Source organism: Coregonus lavaretus (assembly GCF_964263955.1).
Source record: "Coregonus lavaretus genome assembly, contig: HAP1_SCAFFOLD_1780, whole genome shotgun sequence".
Taxonomy (NCBI): Eukaryota; Metazoa; Chordata; class Actinopteri; order Salmoniformes; family Salmonidae; genus Coregonus; species Coregonus lavaretus.
In genome coordinates this window covers 25,001-38,341 of record NW_028165704.1, presented here as the reverse complement: position 1 = coordinate 38,341, position 13,341 = coordinate 25,001, and the positions used below count along the sequence as shown (strand labels likewise).

Below are 13,341 nucleotides of genomic sequence, written 5' to 3'. Positions count from 1 at the left end.
ACATTTTCTGTAGGATTGAGGTCAGGGCTTTGTGATGGCTACTCCAATACCTTAACTTTGTTGTCCTTAAGCCATTTTGCCACAACTTTGGAAGTATGCTTGGGGTCATTGTCCATTTGGAAGACCCATTTGCGACCAAGCTTTAACTTCCTGACTGATGTCTTGAGATGTTGCTTCAATATATCCACAGGTACAAAAGTATCTATATCCACAGTAAAACGAGTCCTATATCGACATAACCTGAAAGGCCGCTCAGCAAGGAAGAAGCCACTGCTCCAAAACCGCCATAAAAAAGCCAGACTACGGTTTGCAACTGCACATGGGGACAAAAATTTTACTTTTTGGAGAAATGTCCTCTGGTCTGATGAAAAAAAAAATAGAACTGTTTGGCCATAATGACCATCGTTATGTTTGGAGGAAAAAGGGGGATGCTTGCAAGCCGAAGAACACCATCCCAACCGTGAAGCACGGGTGTGGCAGCATCATGCTGTGGGGGTGCTTTGCTGCAGGAGATACTGGTGCACTTCACAAAATAGATGGCATCATGAGGAAGGTAAATTATGTGGATATATTGAAGCAACATCTCAAGACATCAGTCAGGAAGTTAAAGCTTGGTCGCAAATGGGTCTTCCAAATGGACAATGACCCCAAGCATACTTCCAAAGTTGTGGCAAAATGGCTTAAGGACAACAAAGTCAAGGTAATGGAGAGGCCATCACAAAGCCCTGACCTCAATCCTATAGAAAATTTGTGGGCAGAACTGAAAAAGTGTGTGCGAGCAAGGAGGCCTACAAACCTGACTCAGTTACACCAGCTCTGTCAGGAGGAATGGGCCAAAATTCACCCAATTTATTGTGGGAAACTTATTCACCCAACTTATTGTGGGAAGTTAAACAATTTAAAGGCAATGCTACCAAATACTAATGAGTGTAAGTAAACTTCTGACCAACTGGGAATGTGATGAAAGAAATAAAAGCTGAAATAAATCATTCTCTCTACTATTATTCTGACATTTCACATTCTTAAAATAAAGTGGTGATCCTAACTGACCTAAGACAGGGAATTTTTACTAGGATTAAATGTCAGGAATTGTGAAAAACTGAGTTTAAATGTATTTGGCTAAGGTGTACGTAAACTTCCGACTTCAACTGTATGTAATACTAAACCATCGCTAACTGTTTTTTAAAGAAAACCAATGATGGGGCATATTTGTGGCATTTGAAAGGAACATAAACCACACAACAAAAACCACAGTAAAAGGAATATGTGATTATATCAATCAGTTGAAGGAGAGATCACGCCATATCATTCAGGAGGTCTCTCTGTCTCTCCGTGGCCTCAGATGAACCTGGTTTATATCCCCAGGGATCTCCTTTACCCGCCGGCCATATGCTTAGCATTACAATGACTGTCTGAAAACTAGCCTTCATAGTTTTCTTTGTTAAATGAGTCCTGTTAAACTGCAGCATTCAGGGGCCGCTGCCAATGTATGACCTCCAGATTTCCACTTGAATTGGAGCATAGGATTTTTATGTCTGTGGTTAGGGTGGGTGGTTGGACACACACACATAAGGTGTTTAACGTTAAGAAGCCAAGTCTATATCCATTGAGTCATTTGGGTTCCACACAGGGCTCATTTAATTGGATACGGCTAGTTGGCCAGCACTGTAACATTTGCTAACCTTTTTACTGCACTGCAATGCGGATATAGAGTTCATCTGTATCTGTGAGACATTTAATGTATCGCTCTCCCATACCACGGTTAACCATCTAAATGTGGAACAGTTTCATGGTAAGGGCCTTCTGTAGTCAGATAAAACATTTTCTTAATGAGGGGAAAGAGCACATTCTCTTCTCTTTAGGGGAAAGGATATATTCTTGTCTAGTAGCGTACACTTGTGAATTAAACTCCTTGTTACTTTTATGTTGTGCAGGTTCTGGGGATTAAAATAGAGACCAAGGTACCGTGACGGGACCCTGACAAAGGATCCTCTCTCTCTCTCTACGCTCTCTCTCTCACTAAAACTCTTGTAACAATCTCTTCTCTCTAGAACGCTGCTGCTTCAACGTTCTGAACTTTTAGAAGTAAATGTCTCTCTAGTTGAAAGAGTTATGATGGGGAGGCAGTGTGTTTGTTTGCCTCTATGTTTCAGAAGTTCAGAACGTTTAGAGCTTTTGAATGCCCTCAATGTCGTACTAACACTGTATGGCTCTATGGTGTTTCTAGGGGCACTATGGTGTTTCCTTACCTTTCTGATCTAAGACTCACACCAGCTCTTAGGTTGTGATGCCAAATCAGATGGTGAAATTTGATGTTGAAATTATTTTTTCCCATCCAGATTGCAAAGCTTACATTTCTCTCTGACATTTACAGTCTCCAAATCAAGGCATGGATGATCATTCTCAAAAAATACACCCTCTACTTTTGATTTATTGTTTAATTGATATTGACCGGTATCTACAGTGCATTCGGGAAAGTATTCAGACTCCTTCACCTTTACCACATTTTGTTACGTTGCAGCCTTATTCTAAAATGGATTAAAGTATTTTTTCCCCCTCATCAATCTACACACAATACCCCATAATGACAAAGCGAAAACAGGTTTTTAGAGATGTTTGCAAATGTATTAAAAACAGAAATACCTTATTTACATAAGTATGCAGACCCTTTCCTATGAGACTCGAAATTGATCTCAGGTGCATCCTGTTTCCATTGATCATCCTTGAGATGTTTCTACAACTTGATTGGAGTCCACCTGTTGTCAATTCAATTGATTGGACATGATTTGGAAAGGCACACACCTGTCTATATAAGGTCCCACAGTTGACAGTGCATGTCAGAGCGAAAACCAAGCCATGAGGTCAAAGGAATTGTCCGTAGAGCTCCGAGACAGGATTATGTCGAGGCACAGATCTGGGGAAGGGTACCAAAACATTTCTGCAGTATTGAGGGTCCTCAAGAACACATTGGCCTCCATCATTCTTAAATGGAAGAAGTTTGGAACCACCAAGACTCTTCCTAGAGCTGGCTGCCCGGCCAAACTGAGCAATCGTGGGAGAAGGGCCTTGGTCAGGGAGGTGACCAGGAACCCGATGGTCACTCTGACAGAGCTGTGGAGATGGGAGAACCTTCCAGAAGGACAACCATCTCTGCAGCACTCCACCAATCAGTCCTTTAGGGTAGAGTGGCCAGACGGAATCCACTCCTCAGTAAAAGGCACATGACAGCCCACTTGGAGTTTGCCAAAAGGCACCTAAAGGACTCTCAGACCATTTAGAAACAAGATTCTTGGTCTGATGAAACCAAGATTGAACTCTTTGGCCTGAATGTCAAGCGTCACATCTGGAGGAAACCTGGCTCCGCTCATCACCTGGCCAATACCATCCCTACGGTGAAGCATGGTGGTGGCAGCATCATGCTGTGGGGATGTCTTTCAGCGGCAGGGACTGGGAGACTAGTCAGAATCGAGGGAAAGATGAACGGAGCAAAGTACAGAAAGATCCTTGATGAAAACCTGCTCAGGATCTCTGACTGAGGCGCAGGTTCACCTTCAAACAGGACCACGACCCTAAGCACACAGCCAAGACAACGCAGGAGTGGCTTCGGGAGAAGTCTCTGAATGTCCTTGAGTGGCCCAGCCAGAGCCCGGACTTGAACCCAAACAAACATCTCTGGAGAGACCTGAAAATAGCTGTGCAGCAACACTACCCATCCAACATGACAGACCTTGAGAGGATTTGCAGAGAAGAATAGGAGAAACTCCCCAAATACAGGTGTGCCAAGCTTGTAGCGTCATACCCAAGAAGACTCGAGGCTGTAATCGCTGCCAAAGGTGCTTCAAAGTGAGTAAAGGGTCTGAATAATTATGTAAATGTGATATCACAGTTTTTTATTTTTAATACATTTGCTTTGTCATTATGGGTTATTGTGTAGATTGATGAGGGAAAAAAATAACAATTTAATCAGTTTTAGAATAAGGCTGTAACGTAACAATGTGGAAAAAGTGAAGGGGTCTGAATGCTTTCCGAATGCACTGTATACATAGATTTTAAGCCAACTGAAAAGTTGTGAAATTCATCTTCAGTTGAATTTATGTGACTGACCCAACCGTACTCTATTGTTTCTTATGCCATGTGCTGAAAACATTCTATTGATGGGATGCTCTTATGAAGTTTAAGATCGTTCTTTTATGGACCCCTGACATTTCAACAAAATATAGAAATCACTACGGTTGAAATCTTTGGTCCTGCTCTAGTCTATCAATCTCTAGACGTTTTATTGATGTCAGAGGGAACTTTAGAATCATAGGGTAAGTGACTGTCTGTGTATGCTTGAGGGTTGCACTATACAACTAATATTTGGTTGTCTTGCTCACAACGATGCGAACAAACTAAACCTCTGACCGCCATCGCCAATTACCATGAACACAGTCTGAGGCTGTGTGTTTGTCTTTGTGTGTGTATTTTTGTGTGTGTTTGTGTCTGTCTGTCTCTGTGTGTGTGCCTCTATCGGGGTGTATGTGTGTGTGTGTACGCTGTATTTCCCCCCCCGTCAGGACCTGACCATGAAGCTGAGTCTGATTCAGAGCGTGGGGCTCATAGCCAAGGCCATCAGCACCGTCATACGCAAACAGGGCTACATGTTCGTCCGCAAGCAGGAACTCATGGGAGTCATGATGGTCAGTGTTTGTCATCTGTTATGTCATGTTATGTGATGTTTATGTATTCTGTTATGTCATGTTATGTGATGTTTATGTATTCTGTTATGCCATTGTTATGACAGTATTATGTAGCCCTTATGACAGAGGATTAAATTAAATGTTACCTGATTTAGATCACACCAACTGCCAAACATTGTTTATGACTTGCTATGACGGCTGTTATGTCTTATGCATCTGTTAGAAAGGCTCTATGATATAAGGGGTGCTATAGTAAAGTGGTCCTGATTGTGTTGTTCCCTCTCAATATCTTCCTTTACTTTGTTGAAGGATTTTATCAAGGCAGAACCGACGGATGCCATGCGGACTCCGGTTCGCCACCTTGTGATGACGACGTGTGCCAACCTCATGTATCCTTTCATTCCAAGAGGTGTGCTAGTGGGTTGCATGTTGGAACAGAGCCCAGGGATGTCAGCCATAGACAGTCAGCCTGCCAGGAGCTTGTCAGTACCAGGTGTTTCATCTTCCTCAAGGTCTGTCCATACTAGGGTTGCAAAAATCCGGTAACTTTCCCAAAATTCCCATGTTTTCCAGAAATACTAGTTGGAGGATTCTGGATTTCCTGCTGATTCCTTCCCTCCTGATTCCAGGAATCTTCCAACCAGGATGTCTGGAAAACCTGGGAATTTTTGGAAAGTTTTGTATATCCCTAGCTCCTACTGAGTGATGTTATTAATCCTTGACCCCAGGCTGACCCCAGTAACCTGGAGCCAGCGCTGACGGAGAATGACAACTTTGAGATGCTGCGGACGTGTCTGAACGGTGTGTATGGCCTGCCCCCGCTGGACACTCCAGACAAGGACAGGGGCAAAGACGAAGAGGTGCTGGAGCCCAAACAGAGAGAGGTGAGAGGTGCTGGAACCCAAACAGAGAGAGCAGAGAGGTGCTGGAACCCAAACAGAGAGAGGTGCTGGAACCCTAACAGAGAGAGCAGAGAGAGGTGCTGGAACCCAAACAGAGAGAGGAGAGTGGTGCTGGAACACAAATAGAGAGAGGAGAGTGGTGCTGGAACCCAAACGGAGAGAGGTGCTGGAACCCAAACAGAGAGAGCAGAGAGAGGTGCTGGAACCCAAATAGAGAGAGGAGAGAGCAGAGCAGCAGCAACTCTATGATGAACATTCACTGCCTCCAATACACACTGTACAGCCAATGTGTGACCTCTAGTATATACAGTGGGGAAAAAAAGTATTTAGTCAGCCACCAATTGTGCAAGTTCTCCCACTTAAAAAGATGAGAGAGGCCTGTAATATTCATCATAGGTACACGTCAACTATGACAGACAAATTTAGATTTTTTTTCTCCAGAAAATCACATGGTAGGATTTTTAATGAATTTATTTGCAAATTATGGTGGAAAATAAGTATTTGGTCACCTACAAACAAGCAAGATTTCTGGCTCTCACAGACCTGTAACTTCTTCTTTAAGAGGCTCCTCTGTCCTCCACTCGTTACCTGTATTAATGGCACCTGTTTTAACTTGTTATCAGTATAAGACACCTGTCCACAACCTCAGTCACACTCCAAACTCCACTATGGCCAAGACCAAAGAGCTGTCAAAGGACACCAGAAACAAAATTGTAGACCTGCACCAGGCTGGGAAGACTGAATCTGCAATAGGTAAGCAGCTTGGTTTGAAGAAATCAACTGTGGGAGCAATTATTAGGAAATGGAAGACATACAAGACCACTGATAATCTCCCTCGATCTGGGGCTCCACGCAAGATCTCACTCTGTGGGGTCAAATGATCACAAGAACGGTGAGCAAAAATCCCAGAACCACACGGGGGGACCTAGTGAATGACCTGCAGAGAGCTGGGACCAAAGTAACAAAGCCTACCATCAGTAACACACTACACCGCCAGGGACTCAAATCCTGCAGTGCCAGACGTGTCCCCCTGCTTAAGCCAGTACATGTCCAGGCCCGTCTGAAGTTTGCTAGAGTGCATTTGGATGATCCAGAAGAGGATTGGGAGAATGTCATATGGTCAGATGAAACCAAAATAGAACTTTTTGGTAAAAACTCAACTCGTCTTGTTTGGAGGACAACGAATGCTGAGTTGCATCCAAAGAACACCATACCTACTGTGAAGCATGGGGGTGGAAACATCATGCTTTGGGGCTGTTTTTCTGCAAAGGGACCAGGACGACTGATCCGTGTAAAGGAAAGAATGAATGGGGCCATGTATCGTGAGATTTTGAGTGAAAACCTCCTTCCATCAGCAAGGGCATTGAAGATGAAACGTGGCTGGGTCTTTCAGCATGACAATGATCCCAAACACACCGCCCGGGCAACGAAGGAGTGACTTCGTAAGAAGCATTTCAAGGTCCTGGAGTGGCCTAGCCAGTCTCCAGATCTCAACCCCATAGAAAATCTTTGGAGGGAGTAGAAAGTCTGTGTTGCCCAGCGACAGCCCCAAAACATCACTGCTCTAGAGGAGATCTGCATGGAGGAATGGGCCAAAATACCAGCAACAGTATGTGAAATCCTTGTGAAGACTTACAGAAAACGTTTGACCTGTGTCATTGCCAACAAAGGGTATATAACAAAGTATTGAGAAACTTTTGTCATTGACCAAATACTTATTTTCCACCATAATTTGCAAATAAATTCATTAAAAATCCTACAATGTGATTTTCTGGATTTTTTTCCCTCATTTTGTCTGTCATAGTTGATGTGTACCTATGATGAAAATTACAGGCCTCTCTCATCTTTTTAAGTGGGAGAACTTGCACAATTGGTGGCTGAATAAATACTTTTTTCCCCCACTGTACATACACACACGTTCAACCTTTAGGACACACATGAACAACCTCAAGTACACATATATGCACAGCCTTTCTCTCTGTGTATAGACATAGTCATCTCAGCAAAAACATGAACCTGCACTTTGTTCCTTCACACTCATTTTATGAAAGTATGAAACAAGGTGTCCGCGGGTCTGAAATTAATTTAATTTATTTATTTAGGCTTTAATAAGTCTAAAAATGTCTTCAATTCAGTTTTCAAAGGTCTTAAAAAATGTGACGGAGATGACTACACTGTTTTACATTGCGCTGCTGCGTAATTGTTACCACCGCGGCAAAACGGCAACATCAAATAATACTCGAGCCGCACTTTCAAGATGTTAGAGCTATCCACATGTGCGCCTCTGACTGTGTGTGTGCCAGTGTGAGTCAGGCCGTTGCCAGAGGAGAGAGAAGGGTGAAGGTACAATTTGATAGACAACAATCCTACCTAGAGCTGGGACGATAAACCGACGTTGTCCTCCTCTTACCGAAGCAATTTTGCTTATGTCGTTGTTTAGACTACACAACGTTCCTGCAGATTTTTTGGTTCTAAAACCATTATTTGGTCAACAGTAGTGTGCATTAATCTGCTTCCTGAAATGAAAGGATCTACCCTGTCCCTGTTTCGCTGCTGCCTCTCACTCCTTCTCCCCCCTTTGCACACGGAGTGAAGGGAGAGATGCATTCTGATAAGCGCAGTTGAGCAACATTTAGAAATGTAATTGTGTGAAAGACATAGTTGTTTTTAAAACAACTACTGTTACTGTTGTTAAAAAAAGAGGAGAGTCTCAGCTTTGAGTATACTGTAAAAATTATTTCTCAACTGTCAATATAGAGGAAATATAACCACTTTACAAACGGATAATAAGCCAGCGGAACGGAGTGGAGCATGCCATTTGCGGTGAAAACAATGGAATGTTTTTGTAGGATATTACATTTAATGTTAGATCATTTGCATGGCTATCTAGCGACGATATCATATTTAGATTTAGCAATCTAGCTAATGTGTTTTGAGTTCCCACTTCCTCGGGCAGCAGGTAGCCTAGTGGTTAGAGCGTTGGGTCTGTAACCGAAAGGTTGCTGGTTCAAATCCCCGACTCGACAAGGTGAAAAGGCACATAACCCTAATTCGCTCCAGGGGTGCCGTACGACTATGGCTGACCCTTTAAAACCAACACATTTCACTGCACCCATCTGGTGTATGTGACAATACAACATATGTATTTATTTGTATCATTATGTAGAAAATATCCTAGGCCAATATGTACAAAAAAACATGCAGGCAAATTCATCCCTAAAATAAATATCTGATTATTCTGGATCCTATTTTGACATTGCACATCAGAATAACTATCATGCATTCCCTGAACATGTTAGATGAAATGTCTATAATAATGTCTGTCTTAGCACTGGAAAAAGTCAGTCTAGAGTCATCCCGCTTAGCTATCTTGCTTCGAAGTATAGCCATTTTTGGTTGTAGGCTAATATTCTAATGTTATCGCATAATAATAATAATTATTCATTATTAATACCTCCAGGAGACTTACTGGGTGTGAGCAGTGCTGAATCAGAAGGCTGCACAGCCAGTGGCCTAGCTCTCTAGATGGAGAGTTGACCACATGTTTTATAAAGTTACTGTGCTGTATTGTCACGATCGTCGGGAACAGAGGACCAATGCGCAGCGTTATTTGCGAACATATTTATTAAATAAAGATCACACGAACAAAAACGATAACGTGACGTCCTTGGATCAAACACAACCTACTTGGAACAAGATCCCACAAACACTGTGGGGAAACTGGCTGCTTAAGTATGGTTCCCAATCAGAGACAACAAGCAACAGCTGATACACGTTGCCTCTGATTGAGAACCACACTGGCCAACATATAAATACTACACTAGAATGGAAAACACATGAAAACTCACACCCTGGCTCAACATACTAGAGTCCCCAGAGCCAGGGCGTGACATGTATATTTGACTTTAAGGCATTTTTTTTCACAGTGGTATCGTTATGTTATTGAGTATCATCGAAGCCAAAATTCTGGACACTTAGTTTGTGATCTAGCTAATGATTAGCCCATTGCGGCAGCCTAAACAAGTGCAGATGGGCATCCCCATACTTCAGCCATCTATAGCCTAGCCCAGGGATCATCAACTAGATTCAGCCGCGGGCCGATTCTGTTTCGTGGGTGGCTAGTCGGGGTGGCGGGAACATAATTACAAATAATTTGTAGACTACAAATTGACCACAAGAAACCCAAACAGATATAATGTTTGACTAAAACAATCATTTCAAACCTTGTTTACGATCACGTGTCTCTTTATTATGCGTGGGAATACTTGGGAACAGTCTTAAATACAACTTAATGGAACCAGCAGATACCCTGAAAGTGGAGATGGTAAAGCTTGTATCTACTCCTTTTCCCACAGGCGTTATACAAAGACACCTTCAATGCGCTTCAGGAGTTGTTGAGGAATATTCTTGCAAGAGACCTGAGTCCAGACGGACTACAGAGTGTATTCAAGGTAAGTTGGTGATAAGAAGTATACGCTTAAATGTTTACCTATTTATACAATGATCTTTAGCCCAACCTTGACCCTGCCTTTGGTTGTCCGCAGCACATTGAGGCGTGGTTGAGTTCTGGTCAGGACCATGAGAGGGAGAGGGCGATGAAGACCACAGCTCACATCCTACAGTTCTACTTCACCAGCCTCAACGTCAAAGTGAGTCAGAAAAACAACTGCAAACCGTTCTTTCCCAGGTAATATTTGGACCTTACTAGCTAAAGACCTTGAGTTTTATAGACATAAACTAACAGCAAATATTGCCGTGTTTTTCAAAACATTTGCGATGCCATAAAATTCAGTAGTGTCTCTTGTGAGCTGACCAATGTTTGTAGTGGTTCTAAAGGCTCATTTGGTAGGAACATGGGGCTTGCAGCAACAGGACCACAGATACTGAAGGACATTTAAATAAATCATCCAGAACTCCTGGAGAACAGTAGAAGTTGATATAAGTGCTTCTTTATTGTTAAAGGGATACTTCAAGATTTTGGCAATGAGGCCCTTTATCTACTTTCTCAGATGAACTGAACTGGAAGTCTATGGGTATCTGCTAGCATCCTTGTAAATACCAATAGACTTCCAGTCATTGCACCAACGCTAGTTAGCATTGGCTCGCGAATCGACCTCTAATTTTCTTAATACTGGAAACAGTCATAAAAATGGTATCCACAAGTTCATCTGGCTCTGGGGAAGTAGATACAGGGCCTCATTGCCAATATCCTGAAGTATCCCTTTAAAAGTCAAACCAACCCTTAGCCTTAATCTGGGTTTTCTGTCTGTAGAACATGGTAACCTTCCACAACCTGGGTTCTCTCCTGGGCCGCCTGGCCCCCCGATGCACCGACCCCAACCCCCTGGTCCGCAGGGCAGCCATCGACTGCATCTACACCCTGCTCTACATCCAGCTACGCTATGAAGGTACACACACACACACTCTGTCTCTGATTCAATACGCCTTGTCTTGTATAGTTTCCTATTCTCTGCTGACCAGCTTAACTCCCCCAGGGACCAGCTTAACTCCCCCAGGGACCAGTTTAACTCCCCAGGGACCAGTTTAACTCCCCCAGGGACCAGTTTAACTCCCCCAGGGACCAGTTTAACTCCCCCAGGGACCAGTTTAACTCCCCCAGGGACCAGTTTAACTCCCCCAGGGACCAGCTTAACTCCCCCAGGGACCAGCTTAACTCCCCCAGGGACCAGCTTAACTCCCCCAGGGACCATCACAGCCCATTTCTGGGCCCCTTTAATACGAGAAACTCTGGGTGCGTTCCAAATGGCACCCTATTCCCTATATAGTGCACTACATTTGACAAATCAAATCGAATCAAATTTTATTTGTCACATGCGCAGAATACAACAGGTGTAGACCTTACAGTGAAATGCTTACTTACAAGCCCTTAACCAAGAATGCAGTTTTAAAGAAAAATAAGTGTTAAGTAAAAAATAGATAAGTAAAACATTTAAATAACATAATTAAAGAGCAGCAGTAAAATAACAGTAGCGAGGCTATATACAGGGGGTACCGGTGCAGAGTCAATGTGGGGGGGCACAGGTTAGTCGAGGTAATTGAGGTAATATGTAGATGTAGGTAGAGTTAAAGTGACTATGCATATATATTAAACAGAGAGTAGCAGCGTAAAAGAGGGAGTGGACAATGCAAATAGTCCGGGTAGCCATTTGATTAGCTGTTCAGGAGTCTTATGGCTTGGGGGTAGAAGCTGTTAAGAAGCCTTTTGGACCTAGACTTGCCGTGCGGTAGCAAAGAGAACAGTCTATGACTAGGGTGGCTGGAGTCTTTGACCATTTTTAGGGCCTTCCTCTGACACCGCCTGGTATAGAGGTCCTGGATGGCAGGAAGCTTGGCCCCAGTGATGTACTGGGCCGTACGCACTACCCTCTGTAGTGCCTTGCGGTCGGAGGCCGAGCAGTTGCCATACCAGGCGGTGATGTAACCAGTCAAGATGCTCTCGATGGTGCAGCTGTAGAACCTTATGAGGATCTGAGGACCCATGCCAAATCTTTTCAGTCTCCTTAGGGGGAATAGGCTTTGTCGTACCCTCTTCACGACTGTCTTGGTGTGTTTGGACCATGTTAGTTTGTTGGTGATGTGGACACCAAGGAACTTGAAGCTCTCAACCTGTTCCACTACAGCCCCGTCAATGGCCCATAAGGCTCTGGTCAAAAGGAGTGCACTATATAGTGAATAGGGTGCCATTTGGGATGCACACCTCTGTGTGTGGCATCCTGCTTGGAGTGAGATTGCAGTGTGTGGAGCTCAGCTGCAGCTGGTCTCATTGTCTCCCTCCCCTGGCACTAGGCTTCTCTCTGGACTATAAAGACGACTCGGTGGAGAGACTGATCACATTGAGGGAGAGCATGGACAACCCAGACCACTCTGTCCTCTACAAGACCTGCTCCGAGCTCGCCAAGGTAAGGGACTCTTATGTTGCAGGATAGGAGAATACAGTCAGTGTTAAATTCACAAAAATATTTATACATCATGTTTCACCTTAGGTTTCAAAATTCTCTATTTGTCATGGTCGACAAGCTTACAAACCCAATAAAGCAGATACCATCAGAACTCATGTCCACTGTGAAATGTAATGAATTTGCGTGTTTCTTTAGTGAAAAAATGATAAGTATAAGACGGACCATCAAAACTGCTCAGTCTAAAAAGGACTCTGTACCACCACCAAGACATAACTTGGTTATTATGTCGCATTTTAATACAATTGATCAAAAATCCCTAGAAGAAACAGTTCGACATCTTAAAGCTTCCACTTGCTGTCTCGACACACTGCCATCAGACTTTTTAAAAACAATTTTTACCTCTATAACAATGGACTTATAGTTAATAGCTCTCTGCAATCAGGCATTTTCCCAACGTCTCTAAAAACAGCTGCCATTAAGCCCCTATTAAAAAAGAGAACACTGGATGCATCTATAATGAACAACTATAGACCTGTATCAAATCTCCCTTTTATAGCCAAGATCATTGAGAAGGTTGTCTTCAATCAACTCAGCAATTTTGTGACCTCATGCGGTCTTTTAGACAAATTTCAGTCAGGTTTCCGACCTCACCACAGTACTGAAACGGCCCTGATTAAAGTTTTAAATGATATATGGCTGAATACTGATTCTGATAAAGTAACAGTTCTGGTTCTATTAGATCTCAGTGCAGCATTTGACACTGTCGATCATGGAACACTTATAGATAGGCTGGAAAAGTGGGTAGGACTCTCCGGGACAGTCCTTGATTGGTTCAGATCT

General features: G+C 43.2%; 1 protein-coding gene across 1 annotated transcript in view; it reads left to right on the top strand.

Annotated features, from left to right (window-relative positions):
• Positions 1-13,341, top strand: part of LOC311115569 (maestro heat-like repeat-containing protein family member 1) — a 56,387-nt gene that overhangs the window by 25,618 nt on the left and 17,428 nt on the right. Inside the window, exons 23-30 of the mRNA XM_084190717.1 lie at positions 1,935-1,961; positions 4,557-4,679; positions 4,989-5,068; positions 5,419-5,563; positions 9,937-10,032; positions 10,126-10,230; positions 10,854-10,989; positions 12,389-12,501. Coding sequence (XP_084046843.1) covers positions 1,935-1,961; positions 4,557-4,679; positions 4,989-5,068; positions 5,419-5,563; positions 9,937-10,032; positions 10,126-10,230; positions 10,854-10,989; positions 12,389-12,501 — 825 coding nt within the window. The remainder of the gene's footprint in view (positions 1-1,934; positions 1,962-4,556; positions 4,680-4,988; positions 5,069-5,418; positions 5,564-9,936; positions 10,033-10,125; positions 10,231-10,853; positions 10,990-12,388; positions 12,502-13,341) is intronic.